Genomic DNA, 21,579 nt, shown 5'->3' with positions numbered 1-21,579 from the left:
TGACACAGCCTGTTTTTCATGATAGATAGCATAAATGTTAAGCCCACTGCAAGTTAGTCCAACAGAACAAGACAATATTTTCTCCCAGTAGTGAAGGGCTTCTATAATGGACTATAGCGAACCAAGTCCTTCGGGACAATTGAGCGAGTAAAGATTAGAGAATAAATTCTGATTATATCAGAAAAACAAAATAACTGACAAGTAGCCTTGAGATTTCAAAATAAGAGGAGTGGTGTATTGCATGGACTGGTCACACTGAACCAGTTACCACTGCTGGAGTTACCTTCACTGAGGGGGTCCAGTGTGTGGATCATCAGATGGAAAATGCTATTCCTCATCATGGTATTATGCAAGGAAGCAGAGCTACCCCCCCTCTGGAGACGGGGCTTTGCCTGCAGGAAAGAAGAGTGTTACTGCACCTCATTGATCGTACACAATCCCACAGCAAATCATAGTGGGGTATGCTGTGCCACAGACTCCGAGGGATTGGGATGTGCCCATACACATAGCAAGAGATAAAAAATTTCAAAAGCACATACCGACAACTTGCTCTCATCCTCTCCTTGTCCCACGTTTTCCTTTATAGAAAATAAAAAAAATAGACAGAAGGCACACTTATGACCGTACCAGTGAACAATGGAGAGAAGGACCAAAGGAAACAGACACAGATACCCCACGTTATCACGATGCGACATGCGCAAATGGAAGACATGACATTCAGACTCATCAAACACTGAAAACAGCGGAAATCAGTCACAACAGCGAAAGACTTCCTACACAAGTCTAAAACAAGTTTGTAAAAGGTGTTAATATTTACAGACAGCAGGTGAGGTTTTTCTTCAAGTTTAGGTCATGCATAGCTATGCATAACCAGAACCCATAACAAATCCAAGTGAAACAGCTCTTCCCGGGGCATATACAGTACTGCGTAAGAAAGGATATTTGGTTTTTCGGCACATTCAAATCCATGATGTGCATACCGTACTCGTTATGATCCCCAAGCAAGCAGTATTTTTGTTGCTTGTTTTTTCTCTACTTTGAAATCTTGTACTTATTAGGCATTTATATTTTATGTCTGTGCTAAAAGAAGAAACCATGTCCTGTCTGTGCTGTGAATATGTGAATCATATTCAGCGAACAGTATTCCGTTATTGATTGTCCTCAGTAAAATGAAATGAGATTTAATTCCAATAATACACTGAACAAGACTCTGTAAGACCACTATCTCTATCGACCGGAACGTGGAAGAGGTCAATTCACCAACCAATAACCTGATTAAGAAGCAGTGAAGAGATTGTGCTCATCTATGTCACCAGTACAAGGATTTTAATGGCCTTGGGTAAATAACGTGGTAATGCTGGGTTGGAGTGTTGGGAGAGTGAGATCTCATGGTCAGAGTGTGTTGTAAAGGACAGGGATATTGGCTTGATGAAATTGTACCTTGTACTTTCAAACTCATACCCTCTTTTCACAGTTCTCTCCTCTTTTCCCAGTTCTCTCCTCTCCTCCCAGTTCTTTCTGCAGTGGCTGTGACAGTGGGCCAGCTGCTCATACATCTAACTTGGATGCTTGAAGAGCACACTGTGTACTTCTTGGCTGGAAAGACCTGCTGTAGCCAAGAGCAATAAAAACTCTATTTCACCTACCAGATGCCCTCATGTTGGTACAGATTAACCCAGGCTTCTGAGTGCCACAGAAGAAGAAGACTCCCTTGCCATTCGCTAATTCCACCAGCTGAGCTGAGCTAAATGGCAGCAAGCATTGGCTGTGTGTGTCACCTGCTACCCATCTCTTCAAGTAAACCTCTCTCGACCCCAAGGGTAAGGGAGAGAAAAACACGTTCAGCACACTGACATGTTTATGCTGATCACCAGGGAACCTTCTGAAGACGAAATGCACGTCATTTACGTGGTCTCTATGCTTTTTACTCCCTGTGTACTTCTCTCTGGTGCTACCATGACTACACACTGTAGGCAGCAGTTAAAGCAAGTAGAAAAGCAAGTGTTTTATGTTGCCATAAATATTCTGCTCATTGCTACCAATCTCATCTCCTCAAATGTATTTTACATAATCTTACTATTTAGTGAATGCACTAATTAAAATGTTTATAGGAACTTTTATTTTGAAATAAGGAATGGTTTATCTTGAAATTTACCAGTCATCATTCCTAAAATTGTTATAGTTACAGTATTTTAAGAATAATAACAGGGTAGGGTAAAATGATCCTGTCAAATCAAATTCAGCTCATGGTGACTACTCAGAGCACTCATGCGGTTTTCATGGTAAGGGACAATACGGAGGTGGTTTACCATAACCTTCTTCTGTTGGAGTTGGATTAAAATCTAATCCCCAAATGTGCTGCTCAAGAGAATAGTAATAGTAATTCTTATTTCATAATTCGTGAAGGAATCTCAAAACTATAAAAATTCTTACAGCTCTTAGTAGCAGCTACATCACATGGCTTTTACTCACTGGAGAAAACCCACAAACTGTTCTAGAAGGACTGAATGGAATATGACATGATGTCGATCAGAAATTAAGACAGCTGATGTCCAACTGCTTCTACAATCCAATAAAGGATGCCCTTTATGCTTGAGTTTGCAAGGCCAGGCCAGTAATCCAGAAGCTAAAAAAGACAAACAAGGTAACATTAGATCACAATCATTTCATTACGGAATGCTATTTGATGACATTACTTCACATACAGTACAATACTGCAGGAATGCATGTGAAATCCTCCAAATGTCATACTGGTGAAAGTCAATAATTTCTTAATTAAAACCAGTATTGAGGCCTCTAAGACACAGTTTCTGTGTAAACAAATTATGTTTGAGGGAAAAGATGATGCATATGATAAAAGAGTGAAATAGGAATAAAAGCATGTATGAAAATAAGTGAGCCATAAAGAATCATATTTCTGTCATGTTAAAGTAGTTCAATCCAGTGAGTAAAAAACTGAGTATCAAGTATCAGTGGCACAGTAACAATGGAGAAGGACAAAGCTTGAGAAGCCCTCTTATTTTAAGAAGCATTCAGGTTTGTCCTCTTCCTATATGGCAGTGGAATAAACCATGCTTTGATCTAAAGAGGGCGGGTCTGGGGTTCGAGTCCTGCTTGGGGTGTCGTTCGGGGTGTGTCCCCTCCCCCCTCCAGCCTTGTGCCCTTTGTTGCCAGGTTAGGCTCTAGTTCGCTGCGACCCCGCTTTGGAACAAGCGGTTTCAGACAGTGTGTGTGTGATCTAAAGAGACCTCTGAACCTCAGAAAGACAGGTACAGTTGTTTACCAGTATAATCATAACTGCAAAATCATAGAAAAGCAGTCTAGTATTCATTAATACGCACGTTAATGCAAACTCTCTGCACAGCTTCATTCTAAGAACAGAGGGTCTGATGTTTTCGTCATCGATATTGGTATAATTCTGAATTCATAGTCACCAGAATGCCGAGCAGGTCCATATGCAGAAAAGCACCTTAAAGCATCACGTTCCCATTGCCGTACCTAATTTACAGTAAGTTTTTGTGGCTGTGGGAGTTACGATTGTCCTAAGTGTAATGCCTTGGGTGTCGCCAAAAAGATCACTTTTATATTATAATTTTAAAGAGCACTTTAAAATTTAACAAGATTTGCAGCCCTTTTGCAAAATGAAGAAAGTAATGCTCCTTTTTGACAGCAAAATTTCCATCTTCCCGGCTGCACAGCTTACATTTTATCATTCATGGATAAACATGGATGTCAGCTGCAGCAAGAGTAGCCTGCAAATCATTTGGAAAGAGTTCTTACACGCATACTGTACGATTCTTCCTGCTGCTCTGTGGGGTATTTTGGATGCAGTTTTATACTAATTCTGCAGAGTCACGGTCTTAATTTATAGGTAGAGTCTTTAATGTATTCACTTTAGACAATGATAAACTCACACTCATATCCATTTACAACATTCTGTTGAAATTATCTGTACTATATGCATATATCCTTTATACAGCTAACAGAATAAGCTATTAAAAATTTGTCTCGTAAAATAGCACTCCTCCAACAGAATATCCATAACACACCCACTTCAGTAACACCAGTCTCATACAAATTGTTCTTAGAAAATTTCATATTATAACTCATTTGATAGGGAGGAAATTCTTTCTAAAGCTCATAATAATGTTAATAAATGCAAATGTTTAGGTTATTTTTGCACATACTTGTGGAAGTCTAAAAATGGATAATAAGTAACAAATTTAGTAAGAAATCATAGGTATAGATCCAGCAACATCTGACATTCAGCCAGAGAAGGGAAGCAATAAAAATTGGTGCCAAGGCTGGAGAGAGCTAATTGGCTGTGGGTTCAAGGTTGCGGTACCTGGATAACAGCTGGGGTCTGATCAGCCCTGGTCAGGTTGCCTGATGCTACAAGACCCGAAACATCCAGTGACCCCAGGTTACAACACTGATACACTGATGTCCAGAAATGAATAGTGAATACAAGATATAGGTGTTGATACAGGTCTTGGTATAGGCCAGGTATAGGTCTTGAAAAGGAGTGATGAATACCAAACTATTTGCTGTAGTTTTATAACCATTTATACACTTACAAGAGTCTTCTTTTTACCTCAATATTAAAAAATATTAAAAAGTATTCCTAGACTTTTCCTGGATTTCATTTTGTTAAAAATTTCTTTGTTTTTATTAACTTCACACACTTTTTAATGTATCTGATCATAATTAGTTTGTTGCCTGAGATAATGTGCTTTGAGGCGCACTTATTGTTGCACAAGCCCTGACGCTTTCCGTGCATTTTCTTCTATTATGTTGATTAAGTTCTTTAAACAACACTTTGATAGTTTTTTGGATGTACTTTCTTTTGTTTTGATTCAACAAGGATTTCAAACCATTAATGTGTAAACTAGGAATTTGCTTATTTTCTAGCAGCACTGTACATTTATTCATTGCAGTCATACGTTTTCTTCTTTGTGTCTGGTTTTTTCTAATTTCTGGTTCTGCATCATGTTTTATGTTAAAAGTTTTCACTTCCACCAGGATGGTAAAGAGTGCTGCAGAACACCTAAATACCAGCCAAAACAATATTCAACACATCTCTCTGAGAGGGCTAACAGTGAACAAATTTCTGACGCAGGAAACACTTGGGATGTTTTGTGACGAGTTAGAATTACATAATCTTGCGGCCAGTTCTTCAGTGAAAACTAACTTTACATGTCCATGTTACCACTCAGTCAACAACAAAATTCATTATCTTTTCATGTATTTCAGAAATGATTTTAAGAGAAATCTACTGCACTTGAAACTGGCAGTGAAGAGAACCAATAAGCTGGAGAAAAACATTTAAAATTATTTCAATAATTAACATCAAACCAAAACAAAACAAGTCTAGTATTAAATATGATCTGTTTACAACTGTAGTTCTGAGGTAAGACATATGAAATTGGGAAAAAAATTGGTTCCTCAACTCAATGGTTGAGTTAAAAATTTTCAGACATATGAATCTTTTCATTTAATTTATTTCTCAATCACATATTCTTAATTTCTCTATTTTCTAAAAAAAAATGATTAAAGCTATTACTTAAGCTATGTAAGTAACTTTAATTCAAACCACACAAATGACCCACAATAAATTAAGGCTGAAGAGACACAATAATAGTGCCCAGCATTTTAAGTTGTTTAACAGTACATTTCAGACTCATTTATTTGCTGTTAATGTTTAATCTCCAGCCATTTATACAGGCTGCAGACAACAGCAAAAATGGCAAACACTAAAAAAGCAATTTATGCATTTGTCTGCAGGAGCAAATGACATTAATCTCTGCCCATGGTACAGAGCAATTTTGAACACTTGTGTCTCACAGGAGGCAAAAAAAAATGTGCAATCCCCTTGCAGGCAATATCACAGGGGAAGAGATTAATAGGAACCTGCAGACAGGAAGTTCTTTCTTCGAACTGAACTTTCCGAGTGCTCCTTCATTGCCTCGAACGTAATACATGAGACAACGCTACTGCCCATGGATTCCAGCATTATTAATCAACAGCTTCATGATGTGCTGCTGAAGCCAGGGAATAGAGGGGAAACATATTTTTTGGATATCGTTCAATGACTTCCCCAAGATCTGGCCCTGTACCGTATGTGAATTTCGTAGAGTTCATTTATAGATTTAACACAGCATGTAAGCTTAAAAATAGCATGCGCTTATTTGACACAGGGAGATCCAACGGGCATAAGAATTTTCAAAAAATATGCACGTGACCTTGTGTAATATCACGCCCTTTACACATTTGCACTGTCACACATCACCACACACTTTAATTCAGAACCCATTGATTGTGCTTTATATTTCCTGTCCCTCCCAGGAATTCACCTTGAAGCTATCTTTACTAGAGCAACCATACCCTGCTGTAAACCCATCGAAGCAAACCGGATTATGTTTCACGCTGCAAGAAACGCTCAGGGCTGCACGCTGTTGACCTTAAAGGACCACACTTATTAAATGATCCCGCCACACTAATTATATCTGGAGATGCTGAATCACTCCAAATCGTAGTTCCTCTGCCTGGGATTGCATTTTGTTGCTCGAAAAACAAATTTAGATTGTCTCATATAATTCAAAAAAGCTATGGAGACTAAACTTTGTCCTGTTACATTCTATTTTTCATGATTATTGCTGATTTCACAAAAGCCTAGCAACCCATATTAAGCAGAATGAGAAGGTCAAACCTTTACTGAATGAGCATCCCACAAATCAGCAAAATCTTTAAAGCTGAAACTGTAACCACCACAGTGTGAACAAAAGTATATGGACCAAGTGGATCCGAGACATCTAACTGTGTGAGTTAGTTTCCCCATCTTGTCCTCATCCACAAAGAAAGGAGAACTTTCTTATTAGGATCGAAGAATAAGCAATCAGTACATGAGCCATGCAGGGGGGCGCAGTGGTGCAACGGGTTTGACCGGGTCCTGCTTTCCAGTGGGTCTGGGATTCAAGTCCTGCTTGGGGTGCCTTGCGATGGACTGGTGTCCTGTCCTGGGTGTGTTCCCTCCCACAACTAGTGTGCCCATTCAGAAAAATGACGTGTAAAAAATGACATATGTAAGGATTCCGCAAAAGTTAAAGAAAATGGAATGTGATTGGAAGTTACTGACAATTTTAGAAGCAATAGGTGCTACTATTAACAGCAATTAAGATTCTGCAGTACAACTTCATTGATACTTTGATTTGTGAATAGCAGACTGGCAGATTGTTTCTGCGCCATTTAACAGAAAAGGCAGTTAAAGTGGAATTTGAAGCACATATTCCAGTAAAGAAGATACATGTACAGTCAGCGCACAGCTGTGTCTGATCACAGGCAAATACTGTCACTCGAGTGTGCTTTACAAGTGTGTTCATACTCACTGTGGTCCTAAGTAAGGTTCTGCTCATACACCATCTGGTCAGTTTCCAAATTTTTGGCATAAATAACAATGATGTTAACGGAGCAAAAAAAAAAAAAAAAAAAAATCATTGTGATTCATCAGAAGTAATGATGACCCATCTTTGCTTGCATTACTCTGGATATAACAATCTGGTCAAACACAGGAGGGGCTTTTCTACCCTTAGCCAATGGTCATGAACAAAATACTATGTGAGCTGAAATAGATAAAACTACAGAAATAAGGAAACTGTTTATGTTCTTGTAGCAGAGCTCAGAGGCTACATGAGTTCACAACAGCAGTGATGTAACCCTTTGGAATCAAGAGTTCAAGTTATGGCCTTATCTGAGGACTCATTAGCTCAGGTAACTAATCCTCTTGCCTGTGGCTTGAAGGTTTGTGCTGCTGTAACCCATCTTTGAGCCTCGGTCAGATATGACCTGCTACAAAGATCCCAATGACATGCCATGAATCAGTTTCTAATGGCTGTCTAATGGTCCGTATTTAGTCGGGGGGGCACTGAATTGACTCAGATGATGTGAGTCAGCTATAAACGTGAATATGAATGCTAAATTTAGAATGCATCCTATATCTGAAGATCTTCAGCTTGGCTAAAATGCACTTGCCCAAAGATTGCTCAGGTTGTGGCTATTCTGTGACACAAACAAATATGGTGCTCTCTCTAGACAGACAGTATTATCATTGTATCATCTAGGTAAAAAATAATAAGAAATCCATTTATGTGCACCGGACACAACTATACAAATGAAATACTGGGTGGGAGGAAGTAACTCATACTGTGGTGAACCATGAGACAACATTAACCTACAAGAGAGCTATGAGAATGATGCCAGAAGCCTCTCAGGAGGACAGAATTCAACACTGTCCCCAAAGCTTCCAGTTGGCCACAATTAAGAGGATCAATGAATCACACAGATAACCACATTTAGAACTGTAACTTCCAAGTGCATATCAACCCCATTCAACAAAGTAGCATTACATTTACTCCCCACTGTTCTTCCTGTCACGCACTGCTAAAAGAAGGTGGCTTCTGATTTTAAAATGACATTTAAAAACACTAGATATTTAGCAAGAAAAAAAGTGCACAAAGAGATCTTAAACAGAGCTTATTCTTCGTAACACACAGCAAGAGGAGGATCATGATAACAACCAACAACAACCAACCCAAGCCTACCCGGCAACATAAGGTGCAAGGCCAAAGAGGTTTGGAACACACCCTAGACAGGACACCAGTCTGTCGCAAGGCACCCCAAGCAGGACTTGAACCACACACCTGCCACAGCACCATGCCCTCCTCCAGGTGCAAAGAGAGTCAAATAAACTACAGATTCCATAATTCTAACACAAAATACTGATTTAACTACACATGAACAGCTGGTAGTGGTCCTGAGATGTTACAAGAAATTATTTCACCATTACACATTTATAAGCTTAACATTTTTGATTATGAACTTATTCAACATAACATATACTGGTCACACTTCATTAAAATACTGAATGTAATGCAGAACTGTACATAGTGCACTCTTTCTAATTTCACTACAAAGTAAGCTGCAGAGCTGAACATGTAACATCTGGTTAAAGAGACTTTCTCATACAGTTCTGCTTGAAAGTATGTGAATCCCTTGTGTCCCTTAGTTTTATTACAAAATAGCTATTTAATGAAATGCAGCTGCATTGGTTAAACCAAGTAGGTAAGCAAGATCAGTAGAATCAGGTGTGTACATCATAATCATCTGTTCCTTTTATAAATTTAAGATTTAGATTTATAAGGTTATTACATTTTTATTTTAATACTTTATACAAGAATTATCACCATCCCTACAGTGTTCATATACTTTGAAGCAACACTGTAGGTTGTTATCTGTAGGTTGTTATCAAAGGTAAGCAGTTAATAAGGCATTACATGGGAATATACCCCTTTAATAATTAAGATTAACTGTTTCGCCAGGGGCTTATTAAAACTGCACTGATTTCACGATTTTAGTTTTTATGTGTATAACTGACACTTCAATGTATTCAAGAACAGAAAGCATCAAGTCAGTGCTGCAAGGTTATTTTAAATCAGCAACGGTCTCAGGAAATGACATGTGACTATGTATAGTTCTGAAAATAAGATTTAAAGCTTTTGAAGGATTACTTAAGCATGCTGAAAGGAAATTGTGTATGCACTGTCAGCCGCACCCTCTCCACTTGAATGACACTGCTATGACTCAGCACATGCGGAGCAGGTGTGCACAGAATTTATTCTGGCTGCATGTTTACATGCCAAACATTTAATCAACAAACAGGTGATTCAGTGAAATATTACTTTCTGCAGCTTTCCAAAAGAAGAAAGTGGATGTACATTATGTAAATTAGAAAAAAAAAAAAACACTGTAAAAAGCACACACATGTGAGTACCTAGTATTATTAATTCTTTCTCCTTGAGGTTTTGGTAAGTACATCTGGAATGCATTCAGAGAGCAACACAAAAAATTAGCAAATGAAAGTATCAGACCACATTCCTATATCTAAGACCAAAAGGATCATGATAATAATAGCAATAATTATATTAGTAATACAAAATAATACAAAATTGCTAAAACGAAACTTGTGATGTGATCATGAACACTGACAATGTGGGCGATACGTGTTCTTAAAAAAATTACTTTTGTTCTACAGTATGACTTTGCTTTAAAGTCAGAATTCTGGTTAATTTCTACATATATTTACATTTATTCATTTAGCAGATGCTTTTCTCTAAAGCGACGTACAAAAGCTGTTCTGAAAGCTGTACGTACAGTTACTGCTTTGTGCTGCTTTGCAATCACAGCTTTGCAATACTGCTTGTTGGAATCATATTTGCAAAGTAATAGTTATTATTTCACACAAAGGAAATTAAACATTTTGACACCTGATGATTAATGGTATATGCCCCAGAAGTTGTGGTAGAGGAATCTGACAGAAAAACACATTTAACACCCAGCTAGTTCACCTGTGCTCCATATGCAGGACATAAAGCATTGGAAAGCAACGCAGAAGACTCCAACTGTATAAAGAAAGAACACACAAGGTTGGACACTTTTCCCTATAGAATACCAGGTATGTTTTCAATCTAGAATCCTGAAATATTTTGAATGTAGGCCTTTTTTCATCTCAGTACTTTTTTGTTGACCATAGTGTAAACAAGGATGAGTTTTTGGTCACATTCAGTGGTTGCTCTTAAAATTTCACCAGCTTATTTCTGTTGAGGTCTCATGTGGAAGTATTGAAACTTCCTTCATACTTTGGTGAAATTAGTTCTTTATTTTAGCCATTAGTCAACAACGGTGAATACATGCAAGAACTGACTGGTTTAATAGGAATTTGAGAACTTACATGTGCAACTACCTGTAATTCCACATACTAAGTAACCTAAACCCGATAACTGCTGTATCGCTACCATCCTTAAGGTAACATACCACAAATGTTACCCCAAACTCATCCCTTTCCCATGTAAAGTACATTGCAATTACACATGTAATTTTTGGAAGGAGGCCACAGATAACACAGCACATAAAGTAGCCAATTCAAATCTCAGTTCCTCTTCTGTTGTGCTACCCTTGCACAAGGATACTTACCATGAACGTCTCCAGCAGAAACACTCTTCTGCATAAATGGGGCAAATACTACAAGTCATCAACTAAGCAAAAAATGAGTAATTACCAAGTAGCTGCGGCAAATAAGCCATCACTTCCACTGTGTGTCAATTCAGCTTCAAATGTGATGTTCTATATGTGTTTTGACAGGTTTTTTACTAACTTTTCCATTTGTAGGCAAGGATGTTTGTATAAAGTATGTTTAAATTCTCTTTTTACATTTAGAGAAGAACATGAGGGATTCTGAGAGGAGCCATCAAAAATGTGTTTTTGAAAGGGAACATGACGGATAGTAAAAGTGCACACAAAACAGTAAGTTATGGGTGTGAGAAAGCTGAAGGATGCACATGAGAAGAGGTACAGGGAACAACACTGAAGGACTGTCAAACAGCAACATCTCTTCCTTTAAATTATTCAGTAAAATGATGTGGGTGAATCATGTCTCATCTCCTTTTTGCCTGCTCTGCAACTCTGTTAATAGGAGGAGACGGGCAGCCTCCAGGCTCTGCACCCCTTCAGAAACAAACCACTTAAGTTGAAAAAAATGAGCAGACAAGTTTTTAATTATTTTATGAACATGATTTAGCTTGGGGGTGCGGTGGCGCAGTGGGTTGGACTGCAGTCCTGCTCTCCGGTGGGTCTGGGGTTTGAGTCCCACTTGGGGTGCCTTGTAACGGACTGGCGTCCCGTCCTGGGTGTGTCCCCCTCCCCATCTGGCCATACGCCCTGTGTTACCGGGTAGGCTCCGGTTCCCCGTGACCCCGTAAGGGACAAGCGGTTCTGAAAATGTGTGTGTGTGTGATTTAGCTTTACTCTACATATGCTTTCATTTTTTTCTTGCACATAGAATCAAGGGATTCTTTGGTTTTTTCTCATGCACATGCTTTACTATTTTGTGTGCTTTTTCTAAATAAACACGTCCATTTAGCACCTCCTGGACCCTGTAGAACATTGTCTGGAGGCTAACTTTTAAATCGAGGATGAGATGTGTTGAAACCTAGAAAGACAGTGGAATTTGGCTATTTCATTAACCTTAACAAAGAACACAAAAGACAATCTGACTAGTGTTAACACGATATCAAGGAAAAACTTCTCACAATAGATCAACATATAATAAAACAAAGGTATATCTATGGTGTTGATAGTGCTTAATTTTTTTTAAAAATTACCTTGAATATGTACAGAAATGCAGTATAATTAATGTAAAGAACGATTTCTTAAGTTTTTCAGGCAAAACTTAAGACAACAAGTTCTAAAATACACAGATAAATGTTTTGATTTTTAATTTTGATGTTTAAAAACTATACATTATGAAGAAAATACCAGTGAACCTAACAACGTTGAAAGAATTAACAACCACAAAAGACGCAAGTGTAGAAGACAATTAAATTTAACACGTTTTATAACTTACTTCCAACTATTTATTGTGTTTACATTCTAATCACAAGAATGTAAACCACACTCATTGATGAAAGGGCATTATTAAGAAATGTTCCTTTCATTATCAGAAAAATGCTCATTACTTTCATGAGGATAGGCCACATCTGTTTTTCAAGGCTGACTGACCTTGTGGGGACATTTTACTTGAGAATATCCCCAAGGGATGACAAAACCTGTACACACACACTCACACAAACTTTTGACATTAGAACTGAACGCAACCTACATTAGATGTAGGCCTTGGCTAACAGAACAGCCGATATATTGAGCTTCCTCTCAAGTGGAGACTGAAGGACATCAAAAGGAAGAGTACAGTACATGTTCCAGAACTCAGAACAAACTGTGCCAAAGAAAAGCGGAAGAGATAGCATGTCTTATGATGATGAGGCCCACTAAACAATGTGAGATATCTATTTAGCAAAAACAACAAATCATTGGGAGGTGAGAAAATCTTGACAGGAACATGGGAAGTATGGACCACCTACACAAAGTTGGATCTGAGTCACTGGTTCCCAAGAAACATAATATCCTTTTTAATTTATGAAATAAGGAGCAAAATATGCCAAATAGTAATGAATAGACTGTTACAATGAAAATGGAAGGCTGAAGCTGCTTCTTTTTGTTCCTGTTTGTTTCTTGAATGATTTATTGTAAAATATTTAAAAATTGATGGTGTACTGAATGGCTTTACTTAGTACCAACAGACTACTGCAGCGGTCAAATGCAAGAAACAGCTTTAACGCTTTCTGAACTGCTGATCTGCTCAAATTAATCCAAACTGTTAATGTAGTCAAGTAACAAAAAAAAAAAAGGCTGTAAATTCAGTTTCTCCAATTTACTGCCCATTTTTATCCTTTAAACAAAAGTGTCACTTGTAACCAGTCCATTCTTTTTTTACACTCGTGATAAAGTAGTTGATGTGACAGATCTTTTCAAAGTATGGCTACCTTCTTAAAGCTCAGGAGACTAATCCTTAAACTCTTGGATGAAAACGGTTTGACTTGTGTGGCCTTCAGTGTTAGCCATAATCAGCTTCATAAAGCTCCCACAAGGTAAAAAGAAAGACCTTGGTGTATTGGGGGCTTGCACTTGACCCCATTAACAGCTTATGCTTTTATTTAGTCAGCATTAAGGACCGCTTTACACGTCAACACCCCAGTTGTGATCCATACGACTTTAGTCTAATCTTCAAGTAAGAGAAAGATAATACAAAAAAGTGTCTGGTACCCACATTTTTCCTTAGTTATTGTTTTGAAGGGAGTCACTCTCTAAAATACACTCCTGCAATGAAAACAACGTGTTGAGCAAATTACCAATACAAAAGAGACTTTCAACTCACCTTTGGTGCAGCCTCGACCTCATCAACCTGATTCCTGTTCAACTTATTCTTTATAATGCCCTCCAATTTGGAATTGTATTTCATGAATGTCACATAGGCAACATAGCATAAAAGAAGTGCAATACTTTCCCAGTAGGAGATCAGATTATCCAAGAAGAAAATGATCAGCATGATCAGGCCAACAATATAGAAGGACACGTCCCGAAAAAGTGGCCACCAGGTGAGGTTTAGGATCTCCTTGGAGAAGAGAGCACACATGCCGATGACAAACAGGATGTTGAACACAGCTGAGCCGACAATGGTGCCAATACCCACGTTGCTGTGGGAGATGAAAACCCCGATCACGGAGGTGAAGAGTTCCGGGGCAGAGCCTCCAGCGGCCATGAAGGTAGCACCAGCCACATCATCAGAGATGCCAAACTTCTCAGTAATGACCGTAAGGGCAGGGACGAAAAACTCATCACAAACTATGGCTAGGGCGATGAACATATACAGCATACCAAACATGTGCAGAATGACGGCACCTTTTCTCCTCTCCTCCAGGCTGAAGAGATCCCGGGGATATTCACCATGGCTCTCGTTGCTGGTGTCAGATGACTTAGGAGCAAAGGGAAGATCAATGGAGATGTTCAGGTCATCGCGATGTTTGGTAGAAAGCAGAGTTCGGTGTGTCAAAGGCCCTGATGGTGCTATTTCTGCAGAGGACAATGGCCCGTTGGTGTGTCCTGTGGTCCATGTCAAGGCACTGAAAGAGAGAGCCCAGGATCCAACCAGGAGACTAAGTAAAAAGCCAAGGACTCGTGCTGGCTGCAGTTTTTTCCGGACGTGCTGACGATTATGCTTTTGGCAGGTCAGACGCTGGAGCCAATTCTTCGGTCCAGAATCTCCTTTGAAGAAATGTAAACTCATTGTGGCCTTTTAAATGTAGATTATTTGTTCAAATGTTCAGAGTTAGTTCTTGGTGTTCATTCAGTGCAACACATGATGTTTTTTTCCTTTGTTCGACAAAACTGCAGATACAGTGATATCTTCCAGATCACGGAGAACCATGTAGTTTCTCCATATTAAACTCTAAAAGAGATTACAAGGGAAAGAATCAGCCAATACATAACGCAGAAGAAAAAAGAAATTTGAGAGACACTGCTCTCAGCAATCATAAACACAATTTTAACTGCAAAAAAAATGATAATTTGTAAACTGTACCAAAACTGTTTCTTAACAGTGAAACTTTGATGAGTATATGTTGGCAATCATTTCATAGCTGGAAAACATGATTCCAATAATCACACTAAAATTTGTTGTATCTAATTATTAGTAATCACACTAATATGTAATTAAACTAAAATCTGCCCTTTTTGCTTAAATTTATAAATCAAAACAAGGTCTTAGGTTAATCTGTTTTCATTCAGTATGGCTTATTTTCAAAGTTCCTTTCATGTGAATTCCCTTACGCCTAAAAACATGACTCAAGACAAAAACTGACATCTTGCAACGGAAAAAAAATCAAGTAAAAACTATTAATAGTCTTAAAATAAGATGCAATTTGTGTGTCGAAAGCTAAATATTCCAACCGTCTTTAAAAGCACAGTTTTTTAACTGAGGAATTCTACACTTGTGATTTGTGAGGAAAGTCTTTCCGGCTTCAGCTCTAGACTCTGCGCCCTAAAAAGTCTCTTTTTCTGCATCGCCAAACCCTGATGGATGCTTAGGGGTGCAAGACATCTGGGTCAATCATTGTGGTAAAATAACACACACACACACACACACACACACAAAACATGGTACAGTGCAATTGTATTCTCTCTATCCATGTTTCTCTAACTGTCTTTGACACAAATGAACTGAGAGAAAACACGTAGTACTTATGAAGAAAACATTGTTTCGCCCACAGGTGCGATGGATGGGAAGCGGTGGGAACGGGGTGGACGAGCGCTGCCTTCCAGGTAAAGTACTACAGTACTGCAAGAGGCAGCATAAATGTGTTCATTCATTTCGAACCCGAACCACCGTACCTTTAGAGGAAAAACACCTTCAACGTGTAATGGATAAAAAAAAAAATGACCCAAGGCTGGGCTACCGTCCAAATTAATGCAACTATTAATTATTTGACATATTATTCAAACGTGCGTGGGGCTGTTATGGATCAGCGCTCATAGCGGTGCGGTCACCATTGATTCATTGTCCCAAAAATCACGCGAAGGACTCGCAGTACCCAGACTAGACACCGTTTACTCGTGTCAAATGTGAAACGCGCTGTTATACTGTTTTCTCAGTGTATTTTTCCTTACTTTATTTCATCTTAATCCACCCCCGAGCGATACTACTATCCCAATGACACAGCCTGTTTCAACACAACGCGGCGACACACACTTCTTCTCAGGTTATTATACGTGTTTTTTTTCATAGGTGAATATTTAAAAGTTAACTAACCTGCATACAACAATAATAATACAAGTCTACCGGGATAAATGAAACCGGCGAAAAAAAGTAAATTAGAATTACATGTGGGCATGCGGCACGCTGCAATTGCCAATTGCAAACACACAGTCACAGTTTTAACGCACACACACAGTCAGTGTTAAAAAGCAGCAGCAGCAACAACAATTGACACTCACTACTACTAACACTAATATAATAATAATAACAACAACAATAATGGTGATGATACTAATAGCAGCGGCGGCAGCAGCGAGGGAACGGGCTGCACGGGTGTGTTTCTTTCTCCTCACTCACCTTGAAATGTGTCTTTGTCCCAGTGTGCACCGGGCAGCGCGATGCGGCCAGATGAGGGGAGCTCAGCTCGCGATGGTCGCTAACACGTCCTCACCTGAGCGCGCGGCGGAGGCGCGCGCGGCGGTCGGGCTCCCGCGCGTCGCGTGACGGGGCTCCACTCGCTCCGCGAGCGACGGAGAGGAGGAGCCCTGAGACGCTGCCAGGCGCGCGCACGGAGACACGCTCGCCCCTCGCGCCTCCTGACCGCTAAGTTGGCGCGTGACGGAAGCCGCGGAAGCGGAGCTGCACCGGCGGCGCTGCGCTCGCGGATCTGCCCGCTGATCCGCTCTAATTTTCCGCCCGAACGGCTGCTGTTGGTGGCAAGAAACTGATGTCCGTCCAGCTGTTCGGTACAGTAACAGAGCGCTGCATAGTTGCCGTGGTTACAGCGCCAGTAAACGCGAGCGAGGGCACAGTTTGCGTGCTGTATTAGTATGAGTCTGGTGCCTTTGGAGTTGAGTCAAGTGTTCCTAGGCTATAGTTACTTTGACACGTAGCACACCAGAAACTATATTGACAGGACAGTGCTGCTGTGCTGCTCTCTGTGTCGCTTTGGCTGAGGGTTTCTATTACTGAAACAGTTACACATATACAGTATATAGACTGTCTATACACGTATATACAGTATGTACACTAATATGTACCTATATACACACGCACACACACATTGGCTGAAGCCATTCTTCTCAAGTGGGGTCACGGTGAACCGGAGCCTGACCCAGCAACACCGGCGCAAGGCCGGAGGGGGAGGGGACACACCCAGGACGGGGACACCAGTCCGTCGCAAGGCACCCCGAGCGGGACTCAAACCCCAGACCCACCAGAGAGCAGGACCCAGCCAAACCCGCTGCGCCACCGCACCCCCTATGTATATACAGTATCTGTGTGTGCTTCTGGGACAGACACCAGATGAAATGTGTTCAAGGGACAGCTGGTAGTGTTCTGGTTAGAACTACAGCCTTTGGACCCAAAGGTCATAGGTTTCCACCTTCTGCTGTAGTACCCTTGAGCAAGGTACTTACCCTAAATTGCTCTGGTAAACTTGCCCAGCTGTGTAAATGGGTAAATGATTGTAAGCTGCTTTTGAGAAAATCGACTAATTGAATTAATGTAATAAGTGTTTTACTAATGTAATGTATTATTCTGCCTGTCGGCAATAGCAATGTGCCTTGTGCCCCAGCCCTCAGTTGCTGTGCAGGTATTAATGTGGTATTTAAGTGTTGCCTGTGATCTTTGAAGCCCCTGGTTTTCACCCTTGGAGTAAATTCAGTGCAAAGGCACAGTAAGCATACAGTGTAACGCCCACACTGTGCTTGTAGAGGACAAATTGTATGGTTATCGTCATCGCATGGATTTAGAAAGTACTGCAGGTGAGATTGGCAGGTTTAATTATGGCATGATTTCATTTGGAAAGAACAGGCCAACTGTTAAAAAATGCAACTCTAACTCTTACCACTTGGCCATAAAAATGCTGTATGCTGTACTAGTAACACATAATACTCTACCAGTAACAGTATGTTAATGATAAAAAATAAAACTATGCATTACGGCAATACCTGCAAGGGTGTAACAGCTTGTAATGTATTGATGGGATCAGAAATATCAGCAAGAGTACTCAGATGAGTTAGTCACGAATACTGGGGCGGGACATTAGACTTGTACGAACATTGGTGGAACTTATTCTCACATCCCTTTGTTACATTCATCCATCCATCCATCTTCCTCCGCTTTTATCCGGGGCCGGGTCGCGGGGGCAGCAGTCTGAGCAGAGTCCTCCAGACTTCCCTCTCCCCACACACCTCCTCCAGTTCCTCTGGGGAAACCCCAAGGCGTTCCCAGGCCAGCCGGGAGACATAGTCTCTCCAACATGTCCTGGGTCTGCCCCGAGGCCTCCTCCCAGTGGGACAAGCCCGGAACACCTCCCCAGGGAAGCGTCCAGGAGGCATCCGGAACAGATGCCCGAGCCACCTCAACTGGCTCCTCTCGATGCGGAGGAGCAGCGGCTCTACTCCGAGCTCCTCCCGGGTGACTGAGCTCCTCACCCTATCCCTAAGGGTGCGCCCAGCCACTCTGCGGAGGAAACTCATTTCTGCCGCTTGTATCCGCGATCTCATTCTTTCGGTCATGATCCAGAGTTCATGACCATAGGTGAGGGTAGGAACGTAGATCGACTGGTAAATTGAGAGCTTTGCCTTACGACTCAGCTCCCTCTTCATCACAACAGACCGGTACAATGACCGCATTACTGCGGACGCCGCACCGATCCGTCTGTCGACCTGCCGCTCCATTTTTCCCTCACTCGTGAACAAGACCCCGAGATACTTAAACTCCTCCACTTGAGGGAGCAACTCCCCCCTAACCCAGAGGGGGCAATCCACCTTTTTCCGACTGAGAACCATGGCCTCGGATTTGGAGGTGCTGATTCTCATCCCCGCCGCTTCGCACTCGGCTGCGAACCTCCCCAGTGCACGCTGCAAGTCTTGACTTGATGAAGCCAACAGGACCACATCGTCCGCAAAAAGCAGAGACGAGATCTCGCGGCCACCAAAACAGACACCCTCCGTTCCCTGGCTGCGCCTAGAAATTCTGTCCATGAAGATAATGAACAGAATCGGTGACAAAGGGCAGCCCTGGCGGAGTCCAACATGCACCGGGAACAGGTCTGACTTACTGCCGGCAATGCGAACCAAGCTCCTGCTCCGGTCATACAGGGAACGAACAGCCCGTAGCAACGAGCCCCGAACCCCATAATCCCGAAGTACCCCCCATAGGATGCCACGAGGGACACGGTTGAATGCCTTCTCCAGGTCCACAAAACACATATGGACTGGTTGGGCAAACTCCCACGAACCCTCCAGCACCCTAGTGAGGGTATAGAGCTGGTCCAGTGTTCCACGGCCAGGACGAAAACCGCATTGCTCCTCCTGAATCTGAGGTTCAACTATCGCTCGGATTCTCCTTTCCAGTACCCTGGCATAGACTTTCCCAGGGAGGCTAAGGAGTGTGATCCCCCTGTAGTTGGAACACAATCTCCGGTCCCCCTTCTTAAAAAGAGGGACCACCACCCCGGTCTGCCAGTCCAGAGGCACCGTTCCCGAACTCCACGCGATGCTGCAGAGGCGTGTCAGCTAAGACAGCCCCACAACATCCAAAGACTTGAGAAACTCGGGGCGGATCTCATCCACCCCCGGAGCCTTGCCACCGAGGAGTTTTTTGACTACCTCAGCAACTTCAGCTAGGGTAATGGACGAGTCCCCCTCCGAGTCCCCAGCCTCAGCTTCCTCTACGGAAGGCGTGTCGGAGGGATTGAGGAGATCCTCAAAGTACTCCTTCCACCGCCCGAGGACATCCTCAGCTGAGGTCAGCAGCGCACCACTTCCACTGTAAACAGTGTTCATGGAACACCGCTTCCCCCCTCTGAGTCGCCGGACGGTTTGCCAGAATCTCTTTGAGGCCGACCGAAAGTCTTCCTCCATGGCCTCACCGAACTCCTCCCAAGCCCGAGTTTTCGCCGCGGCGACTGCCAGAGCCGCGCTCCGTTTAGCCCGTCGGTACCTGTCAGCTGCTTCAGGAGTCCCATGAGCCAGCCAGGCCCGATAGAACTCCTTCTTCAGCTTGACGGCATCCCTTACTTCCGGTGTCCACCACCATGTTCGGGGATTGCCGCCGCGACAGGCGCCGGAGACCTTATGGCCGCAGCTCCGAACCGCCGCCCCGACAATGGAGGCGCGGAACATAGTCCATTCAGACTCGATGTCCCCCACCTCCCTCGGGACCTGGTTGAAGCTCTGTCGGAGGTGGGAGTTGAAGACCTCTCTGACAGGGGCCTCCGCCAAACGTTCCTAACAGACCCTCACTATGCGTTTGGGCCTGCCAGGTCTGTCCAGCTTTTTCCCCCGCCATCGAATCCAACTCTTGTTACATCCATTGTATCAATAAATCCTTATTAGTGTAATGCAGCTGTATTGCTGAACAATGTCAGAAAAACTCAATGCAGTCACCTATTTGTCTTTCGTTCCGATATCGGCAGCAATTCATTAATGGCAAACGTAATTTGTGAATCATTAGGATGTCGGAAACAACGATGGCTATAATAAAGCCAAAACTAGGCTTTAGTTAATTTGAGAGACACATGGGCAGCCTAATTTACTGTGCAATTTATTGTAGGAGACTTCAGCTTCTACCCTTGTTAAGATACGTTCCATCAAGATAGTTGTACATTAATTTTTTGGCATGGGCAGCTTAGTGGCTTAGTGGGTCAGCTGGTGCCTCACGTGACCTGAGCTGTGCATTTGGACGTGGGTTTGAATTCAGCTCGGTCTGTGTGGAGTGCGCGTCGGTTTCTTCTAGGTGCTCTGGTTTCCTCCTAAAGACATGCATTCCAGGTGACCTGGTGACTGCGCCCAGAGTGTGTGTCTGTGGATGAGTTTTACGTTTCTCTGAGGTATCAATGTATGGATTACCGTATGGAGTTTAGTGTATTTAACACTGTAAGTCAGCTTGGACAGAGGTGTCAGATAATTTTTATCTATTTATATAACCAAGAATTTATATAGGCAAGTCCTCAGAGACCCTTTGATTTGGTTGTTTCTTCTTTCCGCAGACAGCTTATGACCTACGGTCAGTTCCGCATCCTAGAACATTCTGAAGTCTTCAGCACTAAAAACATAAAGCACATCCATCATGTCCGGTAACACAACATGTACACTGAAAACACTAATGAAAGCAGTGCTTTAAAAGTCATAATTTTGTCTTCTGTGAGATTTTGCAGATAATAGCCTTCATGTCTGTGCTACATACAGTATATGTAAATTTTCCATAATTAAAGGTTTGCCGTGACAAATGAAAATGTGTTTTTATACTGGCCTTTCCTTTCCATAGTGTAATATAGCCTGCACAGCTACTTGTCATGAATACATTTTCTAGAGGAGCAGGAGAGCCAATACATCAGTTGATAATTGAATGCTGTCAGACCTGCTAGCTCA

The 21,579-nt window shown here is 41.7% G+C and overlaps 1 protein-coding gene across 2 annotated transcripts in view; it reads right to left on the bottom strand.

The window, feature by feature from the left end:
- LOC108927826 (sodium/potassium/calcium exchanger 2-like) overlaps positions 1 to 17,227 on the bottom strand; it is a 35,588-nt gene extending 18,361 nt beyond the window's left edge. For both annotated transcript variants that reach the window (XM_018741384.2, XM_018741385.2), the window contains exons 1-5: positions 16,556 to 17,227; positions 13,823 to 14,893; positions 10,401 to 10,454; positions 540 to 578; positions 284 to 392 (exon numbers count right to left, since the gene is read on the bottom strand). In XM_018741384.2, coding sequence (XP_018596900.2) covers positions 284 to 392; positions 540 to 578; positions 10,401 to 10,454; positions 13,823 to 14,731 — 1,111 coding nt within the window. In that variant the 5' untranslated portion in view covers positions 14,732 to 14,893; positions 16,556 to 17,227. The remainder of the gene's footprint in view (positions 1 to 283; positions 393 to 539; positions 579 to 10,400; positions 10,455 to 13,822; positions 14,894 to 16,555) is intronic.
- Positions 17,228 to 21,579: the final 4,352 nt, after the last annotated feature.

This window comes from Scleropages formosus, chromosome 16, assembly GCF_900964775.1.
Source record: "Scleropages formosus chromosome 16, fSclFor1.1, whole genome shotgun sequence".
NCBI lineage: Eukaryota > Metazoa > Chordata > Actinopteri > Osteoglossiformes > Osteoglossidae > Scleropages > Scleropages formosus.
This window is presented reverse-complemented; position numbering and strand designations above follow the sequence as displayed.